At 42.2% G+C, this 26,486-nt stretch overlaps 1 protein-coding gene across 1 annotated transcript in view; it reads left to right on the top strand.

Moving 5' to 3' along the window:
* The window catches only part of CCDC38 (coiled-coil domain containing 38), a 35,804-nt gene that overhangs the window by 7,366 nt on the left and 1,952 nt on the right, over window positions 1–26,486 (top strand). Inside the window, 13 exon segments of the mRNA XM_043440377.1 lie at window positions 145–245; window positions 1,348–1,513; window positions 1,986–2,050; window positions 4,346–4,509; window positions 4,631–4,711; window positions 9,167–9,324; window positions 11,089–11,217; window positions 12,167–12,173; window positions 16,361–16,430; window positions 18,117–18,268; window positions 19,459–19,594; window positions 24,510–24,715; window positions 26,281–26,377. Of these exon segments, the coding sequence (XP_043296312.1) occupies window positions 145–245; window positions 1,348–1,513; window positions 1,986–2,050; window positions 4,346–4,509; window positions 4,631–4,711; window positions 9,167–9,324; window positions 11,089–11,217; window positions 12,167–12,173; window positions 16,361–16,430; window positions 18,117–18,268; window positions 19,459–19,594; window positions 24,510–24,715; window positions 26,281–26,377 (1,532 nt within the window).

Genomic DNA, 26,486 nt, shown 5'->3' with positions numbered 1-26,486 from the left:
CCGCCTTGCTGGGGGCAAGGCTGCATGGATCCTCCTCCTCGGAGACCCAGCTGCCCTCACTTACTTTCCCCTGGATGGTGGGAGCCTTGCTGTTCTGGTCAACATGAGGATTGACAGAAGTTTTCTGTTTTTTTTTTTAAACAGAGAAAGAAAAAGATGAGACGATCAAAAAGGACAGGCCATATAAGATCTTTTTTAAAGATCTCTTTCTCTTCAAAGAAAATGAAATGGCAGCAAAGAAAAGGGTAAGAGAAACCACAGTGGCAATCAGTGTTAGAATCATACCCTCTTAGCCATCACCTTTATGAACTTTGCTGGGTTGGGACATAGAGTCAGATGTCAGATTGCGTGTCTCCCACTGTGCTAGGAGATGGTGTAATCGCTGTCTTAGGACAGCGTCCAGCCGTGATAGGGAGCTAGCAATCACTACCTACTGGAGAATACACGCACAGCACTGAATTCTGGTATGACAGGTACAGTATACCCTATCCGCCGATTCTGATGCCCTCGTTTTCTCGCATCTTCACATTTCTGAAATTGGGACTCAGCTACATAGATGGGATGCCATTCAGCACTGGCACTGCATAAAATGATAGTGCGTCTTACAAATGACATCTTAGAGTTGAAATACAGTAACAGAGGCCTGCATAGAGAAAGGGACACTTGTATTTGTTGGTGAAAAAAGGGAAGAGGGTGGCGGGAGCCATGATGGGGTATGTGTACAGAGACTACTGAGGACATAACAAGAACTGAATCATTAAAAACAAGTCAGAATTTGCCAGGCAGATGCAAATAAGAGAATGTATATATGTGTACTGGGGAGGAAGATGGAATAAAAGTGGAGGAAGAGGCGTCATTTTAGAATGAGTTGGTATGAAACTGTGGCCTACTTCCCAACTATGCCTTGCAGTTAATTTCCCTGCTTGTATGATCAGACCTCACATCACTGCGTGATTTTTTTTTTTTGAATGTCTACTTGGGAGGTCTATTTGCTTTCAAGTTTTCAATTCCACAGAATCAATCCTTTTCAATCAATGGAATCTCCAAGTGACCTGCATTCTGAGCTAGATGAAACTGTGAAATTAAAACCAGATCACTTTCTAATCTCCTGTTTGTGAAGTTCATGTTTAACCAAGTTTGACTGTTCTTTCTTTGTGCTCAGCTTCCTACGAGAAGGGATTGAAAACCAGGCAAAACCTTTCAGACATGAGAACTTGAAGTTGCTTGTTTAACGAACTAGTACTGAGAAAAGGACCTGTTGCAAATGATATTTATATACGATCACTATTTTAAGACAACATCATTTTGGTACATTAGAAATTCTGTTAAACTTTTTCACTTGGGCAGGAAAAGTTCATGAACCGCAGCATGAAAGTCTACCAAAAGTCTACTTTTTCATCACGAATGAAGAATCGTTCACACCTGGGCCAAATAGCAATCTTCGCCGACACAGGTGATGCCTCAGTTGAACGACTGGGGCTAGATCCCACTCTTATTCTCAGATTAACAGAAGGTAAGTGTAAATTACTGTTTGTTTAAGAATATCATTTTGAATATTTACTGTTAGTGTCAGGTAACTGTATGAAAAAGGGGCAAATGCTGGGTAATGATATACCAGTGACTATACCTTCTGCCACTTGTTAGCTGTGTGATCTTGGACAAGCTTCGTGACATCGCTGAGCATCAGGACCTATTGGAGGTATTAACAGAATTAAGTTAAATTATAAAAAAAAAAAAAAGAATTAAATTATGGATGTAAAGAGTCTAGTGAAGTTCCTGGAATATGGACATAAAATAAATGATAGTTATTATAATATTGTTAAAGTAACTTTTCAGTGGCTAGGAAAAAAGTTTTTCTAAAAGTATAGTATTTTTAAAACTCAGATACATATTGTATGCAATAATTTAATTACACAGCCTTTATTTTATATAACATCTCTGAGGGATAATGAACCAAACTAAGTCTATTTCAATTTTCTTTAAAGGTGCAGACACAAAAAGGACCACCCATGAATTTATTAATGACCAGAGAGACAGGTTTATGCTCGAGGTAGTTAAAATTCTTTCTTTCTCCTGTTAGCCGGATTGCAGACTTGCTGAACGCACTGCCACGTTTTCACCTGGACGTTTGACTTTTCCATGACAGGCCCAGCCTCTCCCAGACCCACTCAGTCGTCACTCCACCAGCCCAGTTCAGTCATTTCAGTCTTCCTTCTGCTTCTAGCATCTGTTGGCCCAGGTGATCATCCTCACCTGAAACAGTTTTCTTCAGCTGGTTCCCAGGACCCTCTGTGTCCTGGTTCTTCCACAGCACTGACAGCTCACTCCTTCACAGTTTTCTTGTTCCTCTGTGCCCTGATCTTAAAATACCCCAGGGCTCACACTTCACCCTACACTCTATCCACCCTCCTCCAGACTGGAGGCTTTAAATCCTACCATCCTATTAAGAGCTTCCAAATTTACTTCTGATTTTCCTTCCTGAACTCCATATTCACCAGTACAACTCAGACCCAATGACTATAACCGTAGTTCTTAACATCTCTACTTAAGATGCTCTATAGGGATGTCAGACTTCACATTTCCAAAACTTCCTTTGTTATCCTTTCCCCTGTATCTGCAAACCTGAATCTCAGGCAGTGTTTCCTATCTCTGTCAACAGCAATTCCATTTTTCGAGTTACTTTGTCCCAAAACATTGGGGTTATCCTCAACTCCTCCTTCTTACAACCCACATCCAAATACCCTTTGGGATGTATTTTTTTCCAAATATATCTGTAGTCACACTGCTTTTCACGACCTGCTCTGCGGCCGCTGTAGTCCACGTCCCCAGCAGGTCTCGCATGAATTATTGTAACTTCCGAGTACTAGTCTCCTGCTTCCAGTTTTGCCCCCTGTAGTCAGGCTGTCCTGGCCCCTCCTCTGCTGAAGAGGTGCCTTTCCTGGCCCCCAGCTCTGCTCACTCTCTGACCTCCTCCCTGCCATCCTGTGCTTTGCTTACTGCTTCAGCCATGCTGGCCTCCTTGCGCTCCCTCGGGACCTTTGCACAGGACGCTTTTCCTTCTGGGAAGAAGATTCCTCTTTCAGATGTCTACATGATTTGCTCCCTACTTCCTTCCAGTCTCTGTTAGGTTTTCACTGTATCAGGGAGTCTTTCCTGGGCTACACATGGTGGTAATCTCCTGCCCTGGCCCACTGGACCACTTATTCCTCTTTAACCGACATCTCCCTCTGCTAGAATGAATACCTCACAGAAGCAATCCATTTTATTCTGTTCACTGCTCCAACAGAACCATTAAAACAGACCTGGCACCCAGTAACTGCTTGGCAAATGAAGTAATAAATATTTGGCGGTTATACACATGGAGTATCTAAGTTTTGGTTGCCTTTTTCCTTGAATCTTTTATTTTACATCCATTCATATTTAGAAATACTGTATTTTTAAAAAGTGAATTCACTGATTATTTATTTTTGGCCACCCTGGGTCCTTGTCGTGGTGCACAGGCTCCTCCCCACGGTGGCTTATCCTGTTGTGGAGCGCAGGCTTCATTGTCTGAGGCGCGTGGGATCTTCCCGGACCCAGGATCTAATCCGTGTCCCCTGCACTGCACCACCAGTGAAGTCCTGGCTGTTGTTTATTTAAAGTTATCGCATTTCCACATTCTAATCCATTCACATTATAATGTTTGTGGCTTTGTTTATACTTTATTGTTCATGCATGGCAGTAAAAATACAAGTAGATTTTTACATTATGTAGTAAAAAAAAAAAACAAAACCAAAACAGAATCTAGCTATCAAAGTTGCATTGGAGGATCTAAACAGGGTGCTTTGAGGCTGGCTAAACACTCTCCCACCCCACTCCCCCAGCCCTGCGCTCCCCCTGACCCTGGGGCTGGCTTGGAGGAATTGTTGGACCCTGACTCTCCCACGGTACTTGCTATAGGAAAGCCTTTGTGATTGCAGACAATCCAATTTCCCAAGGCCTAGAAAGTAGCGGAGGACACTGGGTAACACTAAGTGGACCTGCTTTTTAGAGAAATATGGAACATGCCCCTCCCCCCCTTTTTAGGATAGAGCCTGAGGAGACACATAGCTGTTTTTATTTGTGGGGCTATTTTGGAACAATATCAAGCCTCTTCATAAAAGTGAAAGAGAGGCATTAGTCTCCCTTCTAACTATCCTGAAAATAGAATTCCTTCATGAAATTCCTTCACTGCAGCACGCTATTATTTCTAATACAAATGATCACAGACCAGGCAGGTTATTTTCCCCTTTGTTATGAGACCTTTGAAATGTGCTAGAAATGTGGAATCATGTTCTTGATGAACTTGTGTTTTCAATATTCCCAGTATACTCTGTCAACCAAAAGAAACACCATTCTAAGGTTTGAAAAACACACAGCGATGAAGGAAAGGCAACTCATGAAAGCAGAAAAAAAGCTCGAAGAAGACGCGGCGGCCTTTGAAGAGTTCCTTCGAGAAAACGACCAGAGATCTGTAGATGCTCTCAAAATGTTCGTTTTCTTCCCCCCCTCCCCACTTTGGCCAAATCACTGTTTACCCCCTTCTTTCTTCTTGTTAGTTTCTCAGAACACGGCCCAATACAGAACAGACTAATAAATCTGTTCCTTTCAGTGCGGCGCAGGAAACTATAAACAAGCTGCAAATGACGGCGGAACTCAAGAAGGCGAGCTTGGAGATCCAGTCGGTGAAAAGGTGAGGCTGGGCCTGTCTTCTACCATCATTTGTCCCTGCCCCCACTGAAATCTACTGGTGCCTGGCAAGACCTCAGGGGGACTAATCCTGATCAGTTGGTGATTTCATAAGTATGAACACATTTTAAAAATAAGTAATTTGTTGATCAAGGATTGTGTCTACCTGGGGACCAGGACACAGTGACCTCTGGCTGAAAAGTTTCTCTAACTTGTCATTACAAGATATTAGCTGAAAAGAAGGAAACCAATGTTAGAGGTAAACAAATTTCCTAAATGTTCTTTTTTCTTCATTCTAAGGCACTGTTACCCCCCACCCCCCACCCCCACCTCTCTGATTTTAGGATGCTTTTACTATTTTTACAATTATCTTACAATTATAATTGGCAGTATTTGTTATATTTGTACTCACACTTGGTTGAAATTAACATTGATATTAAAATGAGGATTTTATGTACCAATATTTTCTTAGGTCAGTTTCCCAAGGCAATAGAACTAAAAGCAAAAAATAAACAAATGGGACCAAATGATGCAACCAACAAGGGCTTAATTTCTAAAATATACAAATAGCTCATACAACTCAATAACAAAAAACAATCCAGTCAAACATGGGCAGAAGACCTAAATAGACATTTAGAAGAAGACATGCAGATGGCCAACAGGTACATGCAAAGATGCCCAACATCATTAATTATTAGAGAAATGCAAATCAAAAGTACGAAGTATTATCTCACACTGGTCAGAATGGCCGTCATTAAAAAGTCTACAAATAACTTATGCCGGAAAGGGTGTGGAGAAAATGGAACCCTTCTGCAGTTAGTGGGAATGTAAATTGGTGCAGCCACTGTAGGACACAGTATGGAGTTTCCTCAAAAAACTAAAGCAGAGCTGCCCAGGGATCCTGAAATCCTACTCCTGGGCATAAATCTAGAGAAAGCTGCAATTTGAGAGACAGGTGCGTCCGTGTTCACTGCAGCACTCCTTGCAGTCGCCGAGGCATGGGAACGGCCTCAGTGTCCGTCGACAGACGAACAGATAAAGATGCGGTGTGTGTACACAGTGGATCACTGCTCAGCCATAAAAGTGCACGAGACAACGCTGTTCACAGCTACACGGGCGGACCCAGAGATGCTCACACCAAGTCAGTCAGAAAGAGACAGAGACCATGCATCACCTATGTGTGGGATCTAAAATAACATGACACCTGTGACCTCATCTCTGACATAGACTCACAGACATAGAGAACGGAGTTGTGGTTGCCAAGGGGCAGGGTGTGGGAGAAGGACTGGAGTTTGGAATTAGCAGATACAAACTCATATACAGAATGAATAATAAGTTCCTACTATATAACACAGGGGACTATACTCAATGTCCTGTGATAATGAAAATGAATATGAAAAAGAATGTATATATAACTGAATCACTTTGCTGTACAGTAGAAATTAACAACATGTAAATCAATTATACTTCAACAAGGTTTTTTTAAAAAGAGGAAAACACTGGGCGCCCAAGGAGAGCCAAATGTAGTGAGTCAAGATCATCATTAGGCTCTGACTTCAGGCAGGACAGGCTTTTTCTGAGTCTTACCTTGAACCATAATTTTACATCTGTTCTAAAAATTCTTATTCTGATATAAAGACCCAATATGGTTTTGCTGCTGAAAAAAAAGTGCAAAGCAAGTTAGAGAAGCCAGTCAGATGTCTTCTACCTTCTTTCTCTTGATCTGAGGAAAGTTGATATTCACAGTGCGAGGCAGAGCTGATGGTGGGACAGCCAGGAGTACTCCACGTGGGAGCCTGTCCTCTGGGGGAAAACAAGCCCCCAGTGAAGTTGGAGCTCTGCCGCCGGCTGACTGCGTTGTCTCCTGTTGTTGTGCTCAAAGCACTTTGCTTCTTGGCCAGAAAAACCATGGAAGAACCTGGAACAACTGCTGTGAGCAAGTGCCTGCTGCCTTTTCCCAGCCTGCATAGATTGGCCTGGACGTCAGTCTTACAAGAGGCTCGGGGCCCATGGGATGCTGCAATGCTGGCTGCAGCTGGAAAACTCTTGGTTCATGGGAGATGATGGAAAGCACCAGGGTTTGCCAATCTGGGGCCCAGAGCACATGCTGCTCCTTTATAGGGAGCACCTAGGCACACTCGATCCTGGCCCCCTCGATGGACTTTCTGCCTCAGTGCTGGTTCTGAGGGTCAGCTGGCCCCTCTGAGAATGGATAAGCAAGAGACAGTGTGCAAGCAAGCAACTCCGAAATCAACACCCCAGATTTCACACCCAAGAGAATAGTCTATGCATCGCAAAACTCTAAGAAAATGCCTTCCCACCTCCCCCCTGCAATCAGAGGGAAATCAGTCAGTCTTGGGAGGTGTGAGAGAGAAAGCGGGAACTGTACCATGTAGGAACCAATTCCATATCCTAGTCTGGTTTCTGGAAAGAAGCAAGCAAATGCAGTAGCGACTATTCACAACTTGGCTGTAAGAGCTCCCTGGAGAAGCCAGTGAGCAGTCAGAAATGGCCAGGGTGGGTGTGAAGCTCCCTGCGGGACACTGAGAGCTTTCCATTAGAGATGATTGCCAGGACTGTGGCCCGAACGCCACCCATGCTCCCAGCTGCCGAGGAGGCTCCCAGCAGCTTCAAGACGAGCCAGTTTGGCCAGAGGCTCCTAATAGTTTCCCCTCTGTGTACTGGGGGCAGGCTTGCTTACTGCAGAGGCATCTGTGAAAGTCCAGCCTGTCTCACTCGCCAGTTTGGAAAACTTACCTGATGAGGGGGAGGGTGAAAGAGATGACTGTACCACCTTGCAAAAAGTGAAGGGAGGAGGCTGTCTTAGCTCAGTCAGAGATGAATTTGAGAGAGGAATTCAGGAAGATAGAGGCTGAAATATACAAACCCTCACTTCCTTTCTGAGCATGTTGGGATTATTCTTCCTAGATGACCGAAACATTTTACCTCCCTGGCAGAAATCACAAACAAGCTAATCTAGACACCTGGGCTATTTCTAGGTGGAATGCAATCAGCTCAAGGCCTCCGTGTAGCCCCTGGCCTTTAGCACCACCACTTATGTTTGTTCTTCCAAGCAAACTTTACTTTTATGTAGAGAGAGGCTTACAAGCTGTTTAGTGCTAACTCCCTGCTAGTTTGGCTCACAGAAAAGGGCTGAAATTCTCAGGGAGGGAAAACCAACATAATCTGTCCAGCCATATAGAATTCCTTTAGCCCAAGAACAGGATATGTCTCGCTGGGGTGGAGGATGCTCCTGCTTCACACGCTTTCCTTCATCCCTTATCCTCTCACCCCAACAAAGTAATCAGGGCTGGTTCCATTAAGAATACACACCAGTATCGATACCATTAGGCAATCATATTAGGCTCAGGTGGAAAAAAAAAAAACCAGAAGAAACACCCCATACCTCCGTTAACATTAAGTCTTCTATAGAATGAGAGCCCTCATTCATATCTGGTTTAATAAAGTTTTGCTATAGTCATCCAACCCCCGTTGGCCAATCCTAACACATAAAACAGCCAGATGTAGACAAACAGAGACAAACAACAAAATTCAAAGGCCTGGGACTCTAACCCCATCCTTCGAGTACCTCAGTGGCTACAACCTTTTATACTGTCTCCCATAGAGTGGGACTCTAATACATGATCTTAGCCTTGGGACTCTAACCCAACAAAAATCTCCCCAGGGTGGGGCTGTAACCCATAATCCTGAGAAGGTTATTAGACAGAGACAGGTGCATTTTATTGAGGTTACTCATCCGAAAGACTTCTGATTTGGGAGTTGCTTCTTTTCTCAAAAGTGAAAGTAGTGCCAAGGAGCCTGGCGTGCGAGGCCGGAGGAGCAGGAACCCGACGGCCGACCCTCTAGACAAACTTGGTCTAGGTGGCCGCTCTGGTGGCGAGGGCACACGCTCCGCTAGGCGCCACAGCACCTGTGGCCTCATAAGACCAAGGTCCCTTTGTGGTTCACCAAAGTTGTTCCAGGCAAGGACGCGCTGCCCGATACACATAGAAGCCAATACTGTGGCACCAGCTTTTGAGAAAAGAAAGAGCTTTATTGAGAGGTTGGCTGACTAGGAAGGAGACAGATTTAAGAGGCTTGCCTCCTGTCTTCTTGCCAGTGAATCTCAAGAATGCTCTTTCTTTTCTCACAAGCTGGTGCCGTGATATTGGCTTCTATGCATGTTGGGTGGTGAGCTGTTACCCAGTAAGCTGATCATCAGTCTCTTCTATATGTGCCTATCCTTGGGCATTTTTGTTCAAATAACATTCCTACAGTTTCTTGCCTCTTGTCTCATAGCTTATTGAATCCCTATTTTTATGGCTATATTTACAGTGTTTGTTAAGCAAATTATTATTCAAATACATGATCAAGAGAATGACTTTTGTAAAACCTATTTAAAAAATCAACATGCTTTCACACAAGTATATCTAACCATATCTATTTTTCTTTTGAGTAGTGAAATAGCAAAAACAGAATTCCTCCTTAGAGAGTACATGAAATATGGGTTTTTTCTGCTGAAACTGTCTCCAAAACAATGGCAAATCCAGCAAGCAATGAAAAGGGTGTCAAGGAGTAAAGAAAATGTGAATGTCGTGGTTCCAAGTATAATAACAAGTAAGTCCCATATTCAATTGAGTACATATCCTAATTCTAAAATATTCTGCTTCAGTGTTTGTTACTAAATAGTTAGAATTTTTATTTTAGGCAGACCCTGAACAATCCCACTAATTCTGTTATTATAAATTATTAATTTGGAAACTCAGGTTAATTTCAAATATGAAGCAATAAAAATATATTATGGAAAAATAGAAAATATTTTATTTGTAGATAGTGAGAATAGCATACCTACAAACCTCTCCCCAATAAAAAACCTGAAAAACAATTTGACTTGTTAAAACACTCTGTAGAGTAATTGGACACAAAGTCAATTATACTTTATTAACCTACTATATTAAGCTAAACAGGTTAACTTTATTAGAAAATACACAAGGAAGTTACATTCAAGAAAGCAATAACAACCTTCAGTGTGTGACCAGGAGATTTGACAGATGAGATATATGTTATCAGGTAGGAAGATTGATTTTGTAAAGTTGCCAGTTTTTCTGAAATTCATGTATAAGCTTTATGGAAGTATAATAAAAATGTTACCAAAAATTCATCAGAGAGTTGGGTTAGGTAGATCTTTGCACGATGATTCTGAGCTTCATCTAGAAAGATAGACAAATACTTTTGAACTAAGAAGGTGAGGGTGGGTGTGTTACTTATCCTTCAAGATGTTATATGACATCTTAATAATAACGTCTAAATAATCCAAAGATTATCACAGTCTCAGAAATGAAAACTGTATGGTACTGGTATTAAGAAGCTCAGCAGAACAGGAATAGATCCTATTACGTGTAAGAATTTCATACGTAAGTGATGAACGTAGGGTCACAAATCAAAGATGAAGACAGCCTTCCCAGCAACACTGGGGTAATGAGGACCAGACACATCCTCTTGCCTGAAAAACACAGGGAACAACAATGTTAAGACATCAAAGCAACCCCCGAGAGAAGGGAAACTCAGGAGTGAGCCCTGTGCTGGCCACAGGGCCCCGCCTGGAGAGCACTCCAGGACTCAGTGAGGAGAGGGGCCTCGGTGGTCTCTGTGGACGGAGAAGACAGAGCTGGGGGCAGGGAGGCCATCGTGGTGGCTTGGGCCCCCCAAGCAGAGCACCGAGGGGAGAAAGCCACACAGAGACCCGTCCGCTGAGGGCTCGTCCCGAGCCTTAGGGGTGAGAGCACGTATACCACTGAAACCGGCAGGTCACCAATCAGGGAGAATCTCTGCCTGAGAGCCGCTTGATAAGCCTTTATTAGCACGCCAGGGCGGCTGCCCTGCTCAGCTCCCTTGGGTCTCCCCCTGTGCTGCGCGTGCTTAGATGAGATCGTGTGTATAAAGTGTCAAGCACAGTCATGACGTCGGGTTAAACTCAGCATGTGATGTTTGACAAGAGAGAAAACACATGGGAAGGAAAACAGAAGAATTTGCATTTAACAGCTTAGGATTCAGTGCTCCTAGACTTGTCCTCTAACTTAGGATGCTCAGAAAGCTCTGAGTCTCATTCCAGAGGGTTGGATGGTTAACACCAGGATTTTAGAAGTTCTGATAGACGGACGTGGGAAAGAGACTTCTTCAGGCCCTCTAGGTTAGTTCTCATCCATCCTGCCTTCTCCCGAGACCAGCCCTGGCTAGCTGCATAATACATATGCTGGTTACCATGTCCCCATCTTACATTTGCCCCTGGAAATTTTCACAATAACTTGGTCTTCACCCTGAAAGAAAGCTCTCATTCTCAGAAGTGTTCCCCCACTCCAACTTGTTTATTTTCCATTCTAGAATTAAGTGCAAGGAGAAGAGAGGGTACCACTGATGAGTCCAGGAGGACATCATTTTCGGAAGATTCTTCTCTGGGAAGAGGTAGCCAAGGTAACACTAGATCTTTGGCACTTCACCCACAAAAGTAAAGTCAGAGAAGGTGCCCCTCTTCAAGTGGAGACGCAGGGCCTATAAACTGCGCTGAAAAGCAGAGCCTAGTGTCCACATCACCGTGAATCCTGGGGGCAAGGTGTTCTGTTTTTCTCTCTCTCCAGGCATTATTACAGAACTCAGAGAGGTGGGCGAATGAATAGAACAGGCAGAGAAGTCAGGGGCAGAGGATCTTGTACAAGTTGTCCCTGGTTGACCAGCACATCCTCTGAGGTCCTTCCTGGCTGGGCCTCCTCATTCCTCTGGTTCAAGCCTATTCCTCTGGTGTTGGTGGACCAATTCCCAGGCCAATGGCAACCAGGTGACTGTCACTGGCCAGTGACTCAGGGAAATAACTGGAAAGACTGAGGAAGCTCTACCATGCTCATAATCAACTCTAAGGGTACTTTCAGCCTCAACCCCTGCCCAACCCCTGCCCTGTAGTCATTCGACGCCAGCAGGCAAGCTGACTTCCAGTGACTCTATTTCCCCTTTACCCTGCTGCCAACCATCAGAGGTATTTATTTAGTGGTAGGGGTAAAGCTCATCCATACAATTTGTCTGCCCAGAAACAACACTGGCATAGTGCACTTGGCCAGCTGATTGAAAAGGTTCTTTCAGAGCGTGAGGCCGATTTGGACCCAAATTATTTAAGATATACTGCTTTGTCTGTTGGAGGATCTGGAGTAGGGTGCAGGGGAGGGGAGTGTAGAGGAAGTAGGTAGTGGGGCCCATATTTTCTTCTCTTTAAAATCTTGAATATAGGAATCACTCAGCTTGAATAGCATCCCTTCCCAAGACGTTTTTAGTAATATGTGTTCCAGTATTAGCTTAAAAACTTAAGACACTCATTTACAGTGGTGCTAGAATCCACTGGTTCTTTGTCCATTTTCTTTCCTTCCCCCACTCATCTTGGATATACTGGAGGCATACTATGTATCTTTTCGAGACTCCAAGTACACAAAGATGAATAGGATATAGTTCTGCATGCTGGAACTATACAAATACAGTGTAATGGGACAAATGATACAGCAGTGATGGTGAGGGGCCTGGGGGCAAAAACCAAAAATGTGATCTCTCCCTAAGGTATTCAGAAAAGTCTTTAAGAGGAGGTGACATCTCAGCTGGATTTTGAAGAATAAGTGGGACTTTCCAGGTAGAGGGTTCGGGGAGTGAGGCCTGCTGTAGTTTCAAGACAGAATAGCAAGAAGGGTGGTTGGAAGCCACAAAAGCTCAGGCATGAGGAAGCATGACCTGGGGGCCAGTGGATTTAGAGATCCAAGACCAGTTGCCCACTTCTCAGTTTCAGACCATGGTCAGACCCAGACATTGGTAATAACTAAAGTCCACCATTTTTATTTTATGTCTCGATCTTTTAAAATCTGTGATTAAAAATGTATATGATTAGGTAACAAGAGAACTGTGATTTATATTCACCGTTTACGTCCCTGACTTGTGCCATGTTTTAGACAATATGTACCCATCCCCACCCCAAACAGTGATTTCTGATTTTATGCTTGGAACCAAAAGTCAATAGAATAAAACAGCACCATTTTCTATACGATTGTTTCTAATAATAATTTTTTTAAAAGTAATGGGCATATCAGTACAGAAAAATGAATCCCTTTCACCAAATAGCAAGCATTCATTCCTAATTACATGTTCTTTTCACCTCTACCATCACCAACGATGTGGACTTCACCTGGACATTCTGAATAGCAAGATCACGCAAGAGGACCACTCCCAACCTAGAGGAAAAGAAATCATCCTTATCAAAGTACGGTACATATTGATTACCTCTCTTGGAAATGGTGTTTTTTTTTTTTTAAGCAATATCTCTTTTAGCCTTTCTTAAACATATGTGCCACGTGTCCATACCCACCATAAGAGATGCTGGAGGTAGTGGTTGCCACTTCTGTGTGCTCGGCAGGTGACCAAGTTCTCGCAGGTCTTCCCACATCCTTTGATGAGGGCCTACATCTGCTATTTGCAGAAACCACCCACACCCTGCCTCTTGGGTCTTTGCCTCTCAGAATCCACTGCCTAGTTGTTTTTGATCTACTCTGCTGACTCATGTATTTGCAAATTTACCATGGCTTTCAAAATTGCTGCTATAGGACTAGAAAGCACTTTTTGTTTGTTTCTTCCCTTACTTGATTATTGACTCATTTATATTCATTATTTCAGAAAGTGGTAGTTATCCACCCTAGCTACCCTGAAGTGAAGTGAAAGTCGCTCAGTCGTGTCCGACTCTTTGCAATTCCATGGACTATACAGTCCATGGAATTCTCCAGGCCAGAATAATGGAGTGGGTAACCCTTCCCTTCCCTAGGAGATCTTCCCAACCCAGGGATCGAACCCACGTCTCCCACACTGCGGGCAGATTCTTTACCAGCTGAGCCACAAGGGAAGCCCAAGAATACTGGAGTGGGTAGCCTATCCCTTTTCCAGGGGATCTTCCTGACCCACGAACTGAACCGGGGTCTCCTGCATTGCAGGCGGATTCTTTACCAGCTGAGCTACCAGGGACGCCCCCAGTGACCCTAGGGGAGCTGTAAGAAAATATATTGATGTCCAGGATGGATACTCTGACCCCAAAGGAGGTATCTGGGCCAGCAGTGTATTATCCATGGCAAAAGCTGACACAGACACTGTACTCTGAATTTCAGGGGCCTCGGGGCCACTCTACTTCTGTGGCATTTTAGAGTCACTGTTTTGTTGTGTTTTAATTGCATTTTCACTTTTGAGAGAATTACAGATTCACATGCAGTTACAAGAAAAAATGCAGAGAGGTCTCCCTATGCTTTACCCAGTTTCCCCCATAGTAACATCTGTTGCAAAATTGTAGTATAATAGCATGAACAGGATATTGACATCAGTACAGTCAAGATACAGTCAAATACAGAACATCATCATAAGGATTTTCCACGTTGAAGCACAAAGTAATACGCAAACGTCACATTCACTTTCTCAGAAAGTTCTCTGCTGCTTAGCTTCTTCATTTACTCAGCACGTATTTACTGAGTGCCCTACAGGGCCAGAATAAAAAAAAGACAGTCTGTGCTCTCAACAAGCCCACCATCTAGTGAGGAAGGCAGACAAGGAGTTTGTCAGTTCCATCACACCATGATACCATTGGAAGGACAGTCAGGGTCCTCAGGCACGCAAAGGAATGACTCTCAGCCCAGAGGACAGGTGAGGGGCTGAAGAAGCAAGGGCGGGATCAGTGGACACCCTCCAGGTCAGATGGCATCTAAGCTGCGTCTGGTGAGAGGACGAGGGGTCAGTGAAGAGGGAGGGGCCTGCTGGCACGAGGGTGGCAGTGTTTGGATCTGTTCAGAATGGCTGGGCTGCGGGGTGTAAGTGGACAAGACTAGGCATTGTCTCATGAGCAGGGAAGCAGTGCGGTCATCCCAAACGTGTCTGTGTTTTGTTCCAAGTGCCCTGGGAGTCACTGAAGGTTTTAGCAAGAATGTGACAGAGGCTCAAATCAGATTTCCATTTTAGAAAGTGGGATATGGTAATGTTTTAGAGAACAGAATGGACAGGAAACAATGGAAAAAACTAGAGGGAGAGGGGCCAGTTAGGAACCTGTGGTCACAGTTCATCAGATGAGAGATAAAGATCTCCTCCAGCCAGACAGTGGCGGCCGGAACAGAGAAGGAGAGGCTGTGGGACAAAGCAGGGAAGTGCTACCTACGGGCTTCCCCCAAAAAAGAGTGCCCACAGATAACTCCCAGACTTCTCATGTGGCAACTGTGTGTGGCGTTGTCATTCAAAGGTATCAGGAACACAGTAAGGGGAGCAGGCCTGAGAGGAAAATGAGGAGTGTGACTTTGGATGCATTCATCTGAGCTCTCTGTGGGACATGCAGGTGGATACTGATGTTCAGCTGGAAGCTGGGCACTCAAGTCCAGAGCTCCGGAGAGACAGAGGTGGGAGGCGGTATGCAGTAGTGGTTGGATCTATGAGAGGATCAGCCCCAGAGGATGGGTAGAAAGAGAGGGAGGAAGGCTGAGCAAAACAGACTCAAAGAAAAGAAACCAAAAAGGTAACAGTGTCAGAGGGGTGGGAGAAGATTGATCTGGACTGAACGGGGGTACCCAGTGCTTTCTCAGGGAATGTTTGCCAAGCATCCCTTGACTTCCGTGGCCCTCTCAATTTTCCTGCAGCATACTTCCCATTGCTTAAGGGCAACTCCAGGTAGGCTGTTTTGTCCCCAAACTCAGCCTGAACAAAGCAAATGTTCATCTGGTCCTTGTGCTGTGCTCAGTCGTGTCCGACCCTTTGTGACCCCAAGGACTGGAGCTCACCAGGCTTCTCTGTCCATGGGGATTCTCCAGGCAAGAATACTGGAGTGGCTTGCCATGCCCTTCTCCAGGGGAACTTTCTGACTCAGGAATCGAACCTGGGTCTCCTGCATTGCGGGGGCGGGGTGGGGGGGGATTCTTTACGAGCTGAGCTACCAGGGAAGCCCAATCTTGTCCTTATCCTATCCATAAAAGTGTTTTCCTTCCTGTTAGCGTGACCTCCGTTACTCCAGGCTCACAGACGGCAAACGCTGAAGTCATCTTGTCTCTTCTCTTTTTGTCCCAGTAGCTCCTTCTACTCTTGGTTCCCATGAATTCTTTCTTTCCTGCGTCTCTAGATTCTCCTCCCGACCCCCAGCCACTGACTTGTTTTCCACCATCACTACAAGCATTACCTACCCAGGTCACACCAACAGCCGCTTTACTCCTTCCTTAGGCCCTGCCCTTTTAACATTCCAATCATTTTCAATTTATCCTTCTTAAAGGATTCTTTCAGAGCCAAGCCACACAACTATTCTTTAAGTATGTATCTCATCACCCACCCCACTCCCCAACCAGCATTTCCTCAGCCTGAACAGAAGATATTTTACGGATGTACCTCAAATAATCAGTGCCACGTGGTACCACCCTTACTTGTGGTTTCTTTGTTTGCATGTGTCACCCTTGTCTGGGAATGAATCTGATTTTCTTTTGCATACTCGTGGAATCCATGGATTCCTGCAGTTCCCTAAAAGAACTAGGTTACATTTAGGTTCCAAAAATAACTTAGAAATGAAAGCAAATCTGTTGACAGAAAAAGGCTCAAAATCAGGCATTTTCTTTTCCTTTTACAGCCAAACTGAGAGTATCAGTTCAGAAGACAGTTTGGAATTCTTTTTAGATGATGATATGGACTACGATCTGGTAACCAGACTATTTGTCTTGACTTAAATATTGTTTGGTGAAAAGTATAGATGCTTATTTCTTCTTTTGAAATTAAAATGTCCTGTTCCAAATATTCCACAACCTTTCAGAAGAAAATATGATTTTAAAAAATTTATTTATTTACCTGTTTGCACCAGGTTTTAGTTGCAGCATGTGGGATCTAGTTCCCTGACCAGGGAACAAACCTGGGCCCTCTGCATTGGCAACATGGAGCCTTAGCCACTGGACCACCATGGAAATCCCCGAAAATACGATTTTAACACTGTTCTCTAGTTGTATATATAGTTCATGTTTGTCATCAGACGTTTGGTGAAAAATAAATGTCAAGACTTCCCTGGCAGTTTAGTGGTTAAGACTCTACACTTCCACTGCAGGGGGCATGGGTTCGATCCTGGTTGGGGGAACTAAGATCCTGGATGCTGTGAGGCACAGCCAAAAGATTTTTAAAAAATTATAAGTAAATAAGTGTCCTTTAGAAGGTAATAATTTAGGAGATATATATTATCTACAATCTTCCTGTGAAAATAACCACCTTCTGATTATTTTTCATTTTATGGGGGCTTGAGATATATTGAGTAGCTGGACTGTGAGATAAACTGACCTTCAACAAAACAGCTCTTTGTGGCTACAGGTCTGATTGTGAGCTAATCTCACCCTAAATACAACCACAGAAACTCACAGAAAAGGAACAAAAAACACTTACAAGCATTGTCTGTATACTATATATAACATACCTTATCCAAATCACCTTTGTGTGTGTCTGTGTGTGTGGAAAAGCACAACTTACCATCTTAACTAGTCAGTGTATGATCCTGCAGCATTAACACGCTGATGTGTGACAGACCTCTGGAACTTTTTCATCTTGTACAATGGAAACTATACACCCACTGAACAACTGCCCGATGCCTGCTCCCTCTGGCCCCTAGCAACCACATTCTACTTTATATTTCTAAGACTTAGATTACTTTACATGCCTCGTAAAAGTGGAAGCAGTATTTGTCTTTTCATGAGTGGCTTATTTCATTTAGTCTCCTGTCCTTATGTTCTTTGGGTTTATCCATATTGTAGCAAATCACAGGGTTTCCTTATTTTTAAGGGTGGATAGACCATATTTTCTTTATCCATCCATCAATCCATTGATGAACATTTAGGTTGCTTCCACTTCTTGGCTACAGTAAATTTGATGAATGTGGGGGTGCAAATATCCAAGTCATCTTGCTATAAATTAAATTTATTTAAAGTGATATAAACTTATACTTAAAATTTTAGAAAACAGAAAATTATTAAAATGTGGGGAGACAATGACCTTCACTTAGTCCTCTGTCTTTCCTCATTCTCCTTCTTCTCTCTTGTCTTTCCCTAGAAACTTGCCTTTCCTTTTCCCCTGCTTTCGCCTCCTCCTCCGCTCCACCCCTCTTCTTTCTCTTTTCCTCACTCTCTTCTTCCTTTCCCCTTCTCTAATAAACTTCATCTCCCCCGCAACACCCAGAGTGTTCCCTTCCCTAAGGCCAGCTCTCACATGGAAGTAGGCTGTGGTCACTGGCTGCCCATGTCTCCCTTGTAATCGGAGCAGCGCTCCTTCACCCGCTGTTTCTTCCCAGATAAGTCGCATGTGTGTAGGTAGCACGTTAAGTGAATTAATGACATTCCTCATTATTGATTTAGGAGCCAGAACTTTATTTCAAAGAACCTGAAGAGTTACTTCAAGTCCTCACAGAGCTGGAAGAGCAGAATCTTACTTTGGTACAATATTCCCAAGATGTAGATGAAAATCTTGAAGATGTAGATAAAAGAGAAAAAGTTATACAGGATAAAATGTAAGTCATAAAAAGCAAGCAGACACTCTGTTAACCAGTCTCCAATCAGAGACGAAGCCTGCCTTTATTTAGGCATGGCCCCTCCTTGTGGTCTCCCAGGCTCTAGGAGGGATTTTTATTAATAGTTCACACGGCAGAATGTAAAAAGTAGGAATTATATTTACACAGAATAGACTGGTTTTAGTTTTAGTCCCTAATTCCTTTCACTTTTCAAAATATTTTCCTAGCTAGCAAGAATAAGACAATATAGAAGGTTACAAAGAATCAAAATGTCACCTACTGCCTTACTCTTTGTTCAATGCAGTTTTACGCTGCCATCTGGCTGACCAAATCATGCTTTGGATGATAATGCTAATAAACTCATTTTCCTTGGCTGTGACTCTCAGCAAAAGTTTTTTCATTACTTAAATATTGTATCATTTTATAATGTACATATCAATATCAGGGCTATTATAAAAGCGATTTCTGTTGGGAAGGGGGCTGGATTTGATGACTCAAAATATTCCTTCCTCTCTAATAGTCATTGTAAAAATGTGCAGAACCTTTTTAGGAAGACTCATATGCACCAGAAGATGTCAATCTTTTTAAATAGTTAAGTCAAACTGCATTGAACTTTGGGACATATTAGAAGAACTTAAAACCATAATCTCATAGCCACCCAGTAAACTACTGTCTCCTTTTAATCCTTGTCTCCTCACTTCCAGTCCTCAGTGCACGGTGCCCCCACCATGACATGAAGGGATGGGGTGGGTATGGTTGGGCAGGAAAAGCGGGATCTATATCAGAAGCTCTAAGTAAGGAGGCAGGAGTCTCTACTTTTCCAGTGGCTCCCCAGGTATTCTGATTATCAGTCAGGTTTGAGAACAGTGACATCCTAGGTCACCCAGCCTGGGTTTCCAATACCTCAATTCTATTGCTTTTTCTATTTGGGGGACTCAGGGGAGCCACACAAGTAGAGGGGTGAGAAAATACTTCCTGATGGACGTTGAAAAGCATCTGTGCATTTATTTTTCTTACTTTAACCTGAAAAGTTGCAAGTACTTTGTCGATGTCTTAAAATATGAACTTCTATTTGGTTTACTAGACATAGGATGTTGACACATGATCTGGAGAGTGTTGAAGCTCCTGACTGTGGTTTATTTCACTGAATCATAAATTACAGATAAGGGTCTCTTTCTTCTTTGCAATAGAAATACCAACATAGAGTTTCTTTTGGAACACAAGGAATTGCTCAAGGCCAATTGTGTAAGAGAAGAAGAAAAAGCAGCAGAGTTGGAATTAAGGTCCAGGCTATTTAGTTTTGGAGAATATAACTCAGATGCTCAGGTAATCATTCTTTGCCTGCAGTAATTTTATTTTGGCTCATGGTAATAAGAATCTGCATTCTCTGTGTCTTAAGTATTGGAATAGGAGGATTAAGCAAACCACAAGTCCTGGGTTAATGACAGAGGCTGAAAACCTGCTTTGAAATTACCTTGTTAATATGTAATAGCCAACTTACACAACAGATAGAAAACATTCAATTATCATTGGCACTCTCTTAAAAGGTTACCAAGTATGATGCTGAGATTTCCCCACCTATAAATATATTTGTCTTAGTCAGTATACACATGACTATACATATGAAGTAGTTCACTGCCTGTGATCGTTTTGGTATTAGTTTGAAGGGCAAATAATGAAGACAGGAAGCACTGACTCAGCACTGAATGGAGTGTCTTCCCAACACTGAGCTTGTAATAGGTTGTGACCCCTCCGGGGTCCGCAGAGATCTATCACCAGAGCACCTGTGACATACACTAGTGTGCTCACCTGTTTGCATGCAGGTCTCTCCCAGCTGGATGCAAACCCTAGGGCAAGGCTTGTCTTACCCTTCTATTCAGCTAAGTTTAGCAACCTTATAAAGCAGGTGCTCCATAAATGTTTGTTGAATGAATGATCAGGCTAGTTTTAAGACCCATAATAAACTCCAGCTAGCATTGGTTTCCTTGTAAAATCTTGAATGAAATAAAAATTCAAAACTCGTATGTGAGACTAATATCACAATTATAGTTATGAACTTGACTTTCAAACAGGGATAGATTTAAGGGGACTCTATCAGAAGATGACTGTGCTCCCTCACCCATAAGCAGGCAGGGTTACAAAAACAAACCTGTGTATGGCTGCAGTCACAGTCCACACTTCTTATGTGGTGTAACACCGAGGAAGGAAGGGATGGGGCTGTGCACTGCTAGAGCGAAAAGCCTGATGATAGTCACCTTTCAGCTCTTCAATGCAGTCTTTTTTACACCTTTAAAAAAATTGTGGTACAAAATATACATATCATAAAATTGACCATTTAGCCATTTCAAACGTACGATTCAGTGGCATTAACTATATTTGCAATGCTGCATAATCATCACCACTATTTATAGGACTTCTCCATCTTCCCAAATAGAAACTCTGTACCCATTAAACAATAATTCCCCAATTCTCCCATCTTCCAGCTTCTGGTAACCTCTGTTCTACTTTCTATCTCTATAAATTTGTCTGTCTTGTTTAGTCACTAAGTTGTGTTCAACTCTTTTTGCGATCCCATGGACTGTAGGCTGTCAGGATCCTTTCTTTGTCCGTACTTTCTTTCCCATGTAAGAATACTGGAGTGGGTTGCCATTTCCTTCTCCAGGGGATCTTCCCGACCCAGGGATTGAAACCCCGTCTCCTGCATTGGCAGGTGGATTCTTTACCACTGAGCCACCAGGGAACCCCTTGCCTGTTTTCAGTGGTTCATACATATGGAAGTATACAGTTTCTGGACTTTTTGTGTCTGGCTTATTTCACTTAGCATGTTTTCAAGGTTCATCCACATTGTAGCATGAGTCAGAAGCCTATTCATTTTGTGGCTAAATAATATTCCACTATATTTTTATATCATAATTTGTCTATCCATTCTTCTGTCAATGGACACTTGGGTTGTTTTCACCCTTTCAGTCTGTTTTAAATAGTTCTGAAGCTGATTAACATGAAAAATGTCAGGTAGATATCAGTGGTATCTCCCAGTGCCCTCCACAAGCTCTTTCCAAATTTAGGGTGACTATGAAAAAAAGTAGTATTTCAATACTCAAACTTTGAGGCAACTCGATCCTGAAATGGAGAAGACAGAATTGATCTGAAAATTACTTTTTAAAAGACTATGACATTTTGGTCACAAGTATAATTTTGGCATTCATGTATTATACACTCTGAAAAACTGGGAGTTAATAATTCATAGTGTCTCTTAGAAAAGTGAAATGTTGGGGCAGAGAAGCAGAGGCAGAGCAGGAAAACTGGCAGGGGAAAGCGTTCTTTTCTAAGAATTTCCCAGCTTCCCCACTCCCATTCTTTTCATATACTGAAATGTGCAAAACATGGTCCTTTATGAGTGAATAAGCAGAGCAGTGCCTAATTCTGATATTCATAAATTATCATAGGTATTTTGGAGCTATGAGTATTTTGTTCTTTTAAGATTTCCACTCTTAACTGTATTTAATCCCCTAAAAACATTTTTCCTTGATTTAATGTTTTACTTTAAAAACAGTACACAGTGTACAACTTTAAATCTAACTCTAATGTAATATTGAAAATTGCACAAATCCCAAGTTTCTTTCCCAAGGAATTTACTCAGAGTGAGCACACCATGTGCCAGCCCCAGAAGCTTCCCACCTGCCCGCTTCTGGTCTCCCCCGGACAGCCAAGGTCACCACTACCTTGACTCTCACACCATCAACTAACTTTCATGTTTTTGAACTGTATATAACTGGAATCATTAATATACCCGCTTGTCTGGTTTCTTTCTCTCAAGTTATGTTTCTGAGAGTCATACATGTTGTTTCGTGCAGTTGTTTGTTCACTGAACATGAAGTGGCGTGTAAAATATCCCTTTGTTCAATTTGCTGAATGCCCTCTTCTCTGATTTTGTTCTTTGGCACAGGGAGCTGATCAAGTTCAACTGGGAAAGTTGTCTGTGGTCAGCACTTAGCAGAAAGTGAGCTGAATTAGAATGACAGAATCCTTGAGTTGGAAAGGACTTTAAATGTCTTCTCGACTTCTCCCCCCACCCCTGTCCACGTCCCATTCATTGCTAAAGGCATCCAGTTCTTGCCCAGAACTCAAACCTCCCAAGACCCTGTCCTGCCAGCAGCACGGGGCCGCAGCTCCTCCCGCTGCTTGCAGCCTCTCTTGGCTGCCTCTCCTCCGAGGTGCTCTGGGTGGGCCCACCATCTGGTGGCCCTACACTTTCTCTGTCATCTGCAGGCCTATCTATGCCTGGAGCTCCCTTTTTCTAGGTCCTTCTGCCCTGTTGCGCCAGGCCCTCAATCTGTTTTTCATACATCATTCCCCAATCCTGTTTCTTATGCTGTTGTTGTTATCTTAATAAAACATCTTTCCTTGTCTGCTCCTCTCCTGTTTGACAGGGGGAACTTAAAGTAATAAGACATGATGAAAGGTTGTTGACCATCCATGTCTACAGTTCTAAATGTTTAAGAGGTTGCCTCCAAAAAACTTCCATCAACTACTAATCATTCTCACATTCAAGATGTTTTCTCAGAATATATACTTTTAGTGACACACACTGCAGTAATCATTTCCATGTCCAATGTACAATATTTTATCCCCTTGATGAGTTACTTTTAGTTTTTTCCTTTTATATTTTTCTATATATCTAAAATTTCTAAAAAGAATGTGTTGCTAGTATAAACAGGGGATAGAAATGTCATTTAGAAAGGGGGAGAAAAAAGGAGTTTTATGGCAAACAGGACTTTTTTTTTTGTTTTCCTTTTATTTTAGATATTTCTCCAAGCTTCCTAAAATCATATTTTAAATATAAGTAGGGAGTACAGTAAGTGTTACTGTAGGAGGAAAGAAAGGGGGCTTTATAGTAAATAGGACCATCAGAAAGCTTGTTAAACTAGGTGGGAGAGACAAGCTGTTTGAGGTCAACTATTGGTGACAGGTCTTGATTTGTGACCAAGTGCTGGTCGCTCTGTAATGAGTCTGTGGTTTCAGGAGGGGTTTCCCATGGCTCCTGGAGCCATGGCTGTCTTGAGTATTATTTGCCCATGGCTTTATGGTGATTCTCATCTTCTTGAGCAGAAGCAGGAATGGGGGCAGGATTCTACCAGAACGATTTCCTTTGCCCAGAAGTTTATTGAGATCCTTTTATCTGCGAATGCCGGGTATACAGTGGAGACACAGAAAGAGAGCTTTCTTACGGTCCCGAAACATGTTACCTACAAGCTCGAACATCTCTACCAACAGTTAATACGGCGCAGTGGCCAGGTACAGGGCTCAGCAAGGTGTGGCCTACTTCCGCTTAGACTAGAAGACTGGAATGGCTTCCAGATGGAGAGAATGGAAACAAAATGTTTGTAGGCCAGCCTGGGAAGCTGTTTGCTTATAACTTTTTTCCCTCTGAGAATGCATTCATTTATTCAGCAAACATTTATTAAGTGCATAGTTACATGCAAGGTACTACTTTAGATATAAGTATAAACATAAGAAATAGCTCCTGCCTTCCAGGTGCTTACAGTCTATAAGGGACAATAAGACATGTATGCAGATAACTGTCAGACAGGATTATAGTGTTAGCAATTAGGGTAGTAAGCACAAAAAAGAGAGTTCACATACTGCTGCTAGAAAGTGTACTGAAGTGGGGAAAAAAAAGGATTTAAATGTTTATGTAGTGTCTACTTGAATGGGAATGATACACAAAAACATTCAAGCATCCTATTAAATTACTTTATACCTAGACTGAAATATTTTTAAAGAAATAATCCAGGGTGTTATTATAGTAATGCTCTATGTCCTGTGCTTAGTCGGTCAGTTGTGTCTCTTTGTGACCCCATGGACTGCAGTCCCCCAGGCTCCTCTGTTCACTGGGATTCTCCATGCAAGAATACTAGAGTGGGCTGCCACGCCCTCCCCCAGGGGATCTTCCAGACCCAGGGATTGAACCCAGGTCTCCCACACTGTGGCGAGTTCTTTCCCTGAACCACCAGGGAAGCCTGCTCTGACTATAATTTATGACATAAATTGACTGCTGCATTTTTTTTTCACTGTTCTGATGTTGTATTAAAGTTTTTCTTTTAAAAAAGGAAGTATTTAGTAGAACATATTAATAAAAGCCTTTTCATTACAATATATTAAAGGGGAATTTTACATTTATTGAATGAACAAGCAAACAGTAATGAGATGTTTTCTGCTCTCCTTTTCTTTTTAATCTCAGGAAAAACTGATAGACTCTCTTAGTAAAAAAATTAACCAAGTATACAAAGTCTGCATTGGAGATGCTGAGGTTGGAAGCCTCAACCCAGTTCAAAAGCTGGTAAAAGTAGAGTCTCGCCTGGTAGAATTGAGTGATCTCATTGACTCCATTCCCAAAGAAAATGTGGAGGCAATTGAGAGGATGAAACAGAAAGAACGACGGCAAAGGTACAGTCACTGTCTTATGATATACATGTAATAAAAGACTTAAACATTAGGGAAGTCTGTTATATGGCAAGTCTCTATTATACGCCATATAGACACTGGAATCAAACTCAGACCTGCTGTCCTCATAGAGCTATTTAGTATGGAGATATATTCTTCATATTTCATCAATATTTCATCAATATTCTTATGAAATAAATGTCATTACCAATGGTAAAATGAGCACTGTGAAGGAAAGAGTTCACCAGGGACAAATGACAGTTTCAGATGGGCAAGGGGTCCTTTCAGTCTGAAAAAAAGTGAATTTTCAGATTGAATATTCCCTACTTATGAAAATATTCAAAGGATTATCATGTGGAAGGAGAATCATACTTGTGGTGAAAGGGCCTAAGACTAGAATTTCCTTAATTAGCAAACTACAGAGAGATTCAATCTGTGAAGAAATTGTTTGGAAGAGCTAGGTAATGAGGGTTTTTCCTTGGTTCCTAACTGCCAACAAGTAAGCTTCCTTACCTGTAAAACGGCAATGACACTTACCTCATGCAGCTGTTGTGAGGACTGAGTTAAATAATCTATGGAAAAGCGCTAAAGCATGCTTGGAACACAGTAAGTACTCTAATAGCAGACATTCATACTAGGTACTTTGTTATTGCTTACCCCTTTACTGGGGTGTGGGGATTTATTGTTCCCCCATATAAAAACAAAGACTAGAATATATTAAGGTGATCCTACAGGGATTTTGTTGAATATGAAGCACACTTAAGTGTAATTACAACTATTTCTAGCAGTGAGATTAATATATGAACCTAATCCCAATTATTTATCATTTCAATCAAAAGAATTCTAGTGGATTTTTTCCCATGGTTTGGAGGCACCTAACGCAATACCTAATTTTGCATAAAAAATGCTCAGTGAATGTTACATTGATAATTATATACATCCATAAAATAGTCATCACCTGGCAAGTGGTTATTCTGCAACAGGCAGTGGACTAGACAGTGTGTATAGGTGTTCTCATTTAATTTTATCCTCACAACAACCCTAAAGAGAGCAAAGAAAACTAGAATTTCTTGGCCTTGAGGATAACATTCAAAAAGATTTATTGAAAAGTATATTTTTGTGTTTATCAATTGAACTATACACTTGTGACTTGTGTACTTTTCTGCATGTTATACTTCAACAAAAAGGTTTAAAAAGAGGGGAAAATAACTGGAAACTATCAATAATTCAAGTGGCCATCATACAGATTAATATAAAGTACTGAACTGTAAATGAAATGATGAGAGGGCTCTGTTGAGGTGCTTGCTTTGGACCAAGATCTGGGTAGATTTTGCTTCTTCCAAAACAGTGACATGCACTTTCTTTCCATTTCAACATAAACAGGGTTTGTTCTTGAAGTTTCACCTGAATATTCAAAATCCACAATTATGGGGGGAAGACGAAGTATTATTTTCATTTAACCTTAAAGGAGACTTAAAAATATTTAGGTAATTCTTTATCAAATAGTATTGATGTAGATCTTTTTGACTGTGATTTATAGTTGGAACAATGTCTTCCTCTTTTGACAGGTTGCGTGAAGAGAAAATGAGAGAGAAACAGAAACACCAGGAGGAAAGGCTAAAAGCTGCCCTGGAAAGAGCAGTAGCACAACCAAAGAAAAAGAAGGTCTGTGTTTTGTTAATATTAATAGGTCCAGCTACATCAATGTGTGAGGGCTTCTGTAATGTAAAAACAAAATACCTAACTTATCTAATTTATCCAGGTTAAACTTCAG

The sequence above is a fragment of the Cervus canadensis genome, chromosome 21 (genome assembly GCF_019320065.1).
Source record: "Cervus canadensis isolate Bull #8, Minnesota chromosome 21, ASM1932006v1, whole genome shotgun sequence".
NCBI lineage: Eukaryota > Metazoa > Chordata > Mammalia > Artiodactyla > Cervidae > Cervus > Cervus canadensis.
This window is presented reverse-complemented; position numbering and strand designations above follow the sequence as displayed.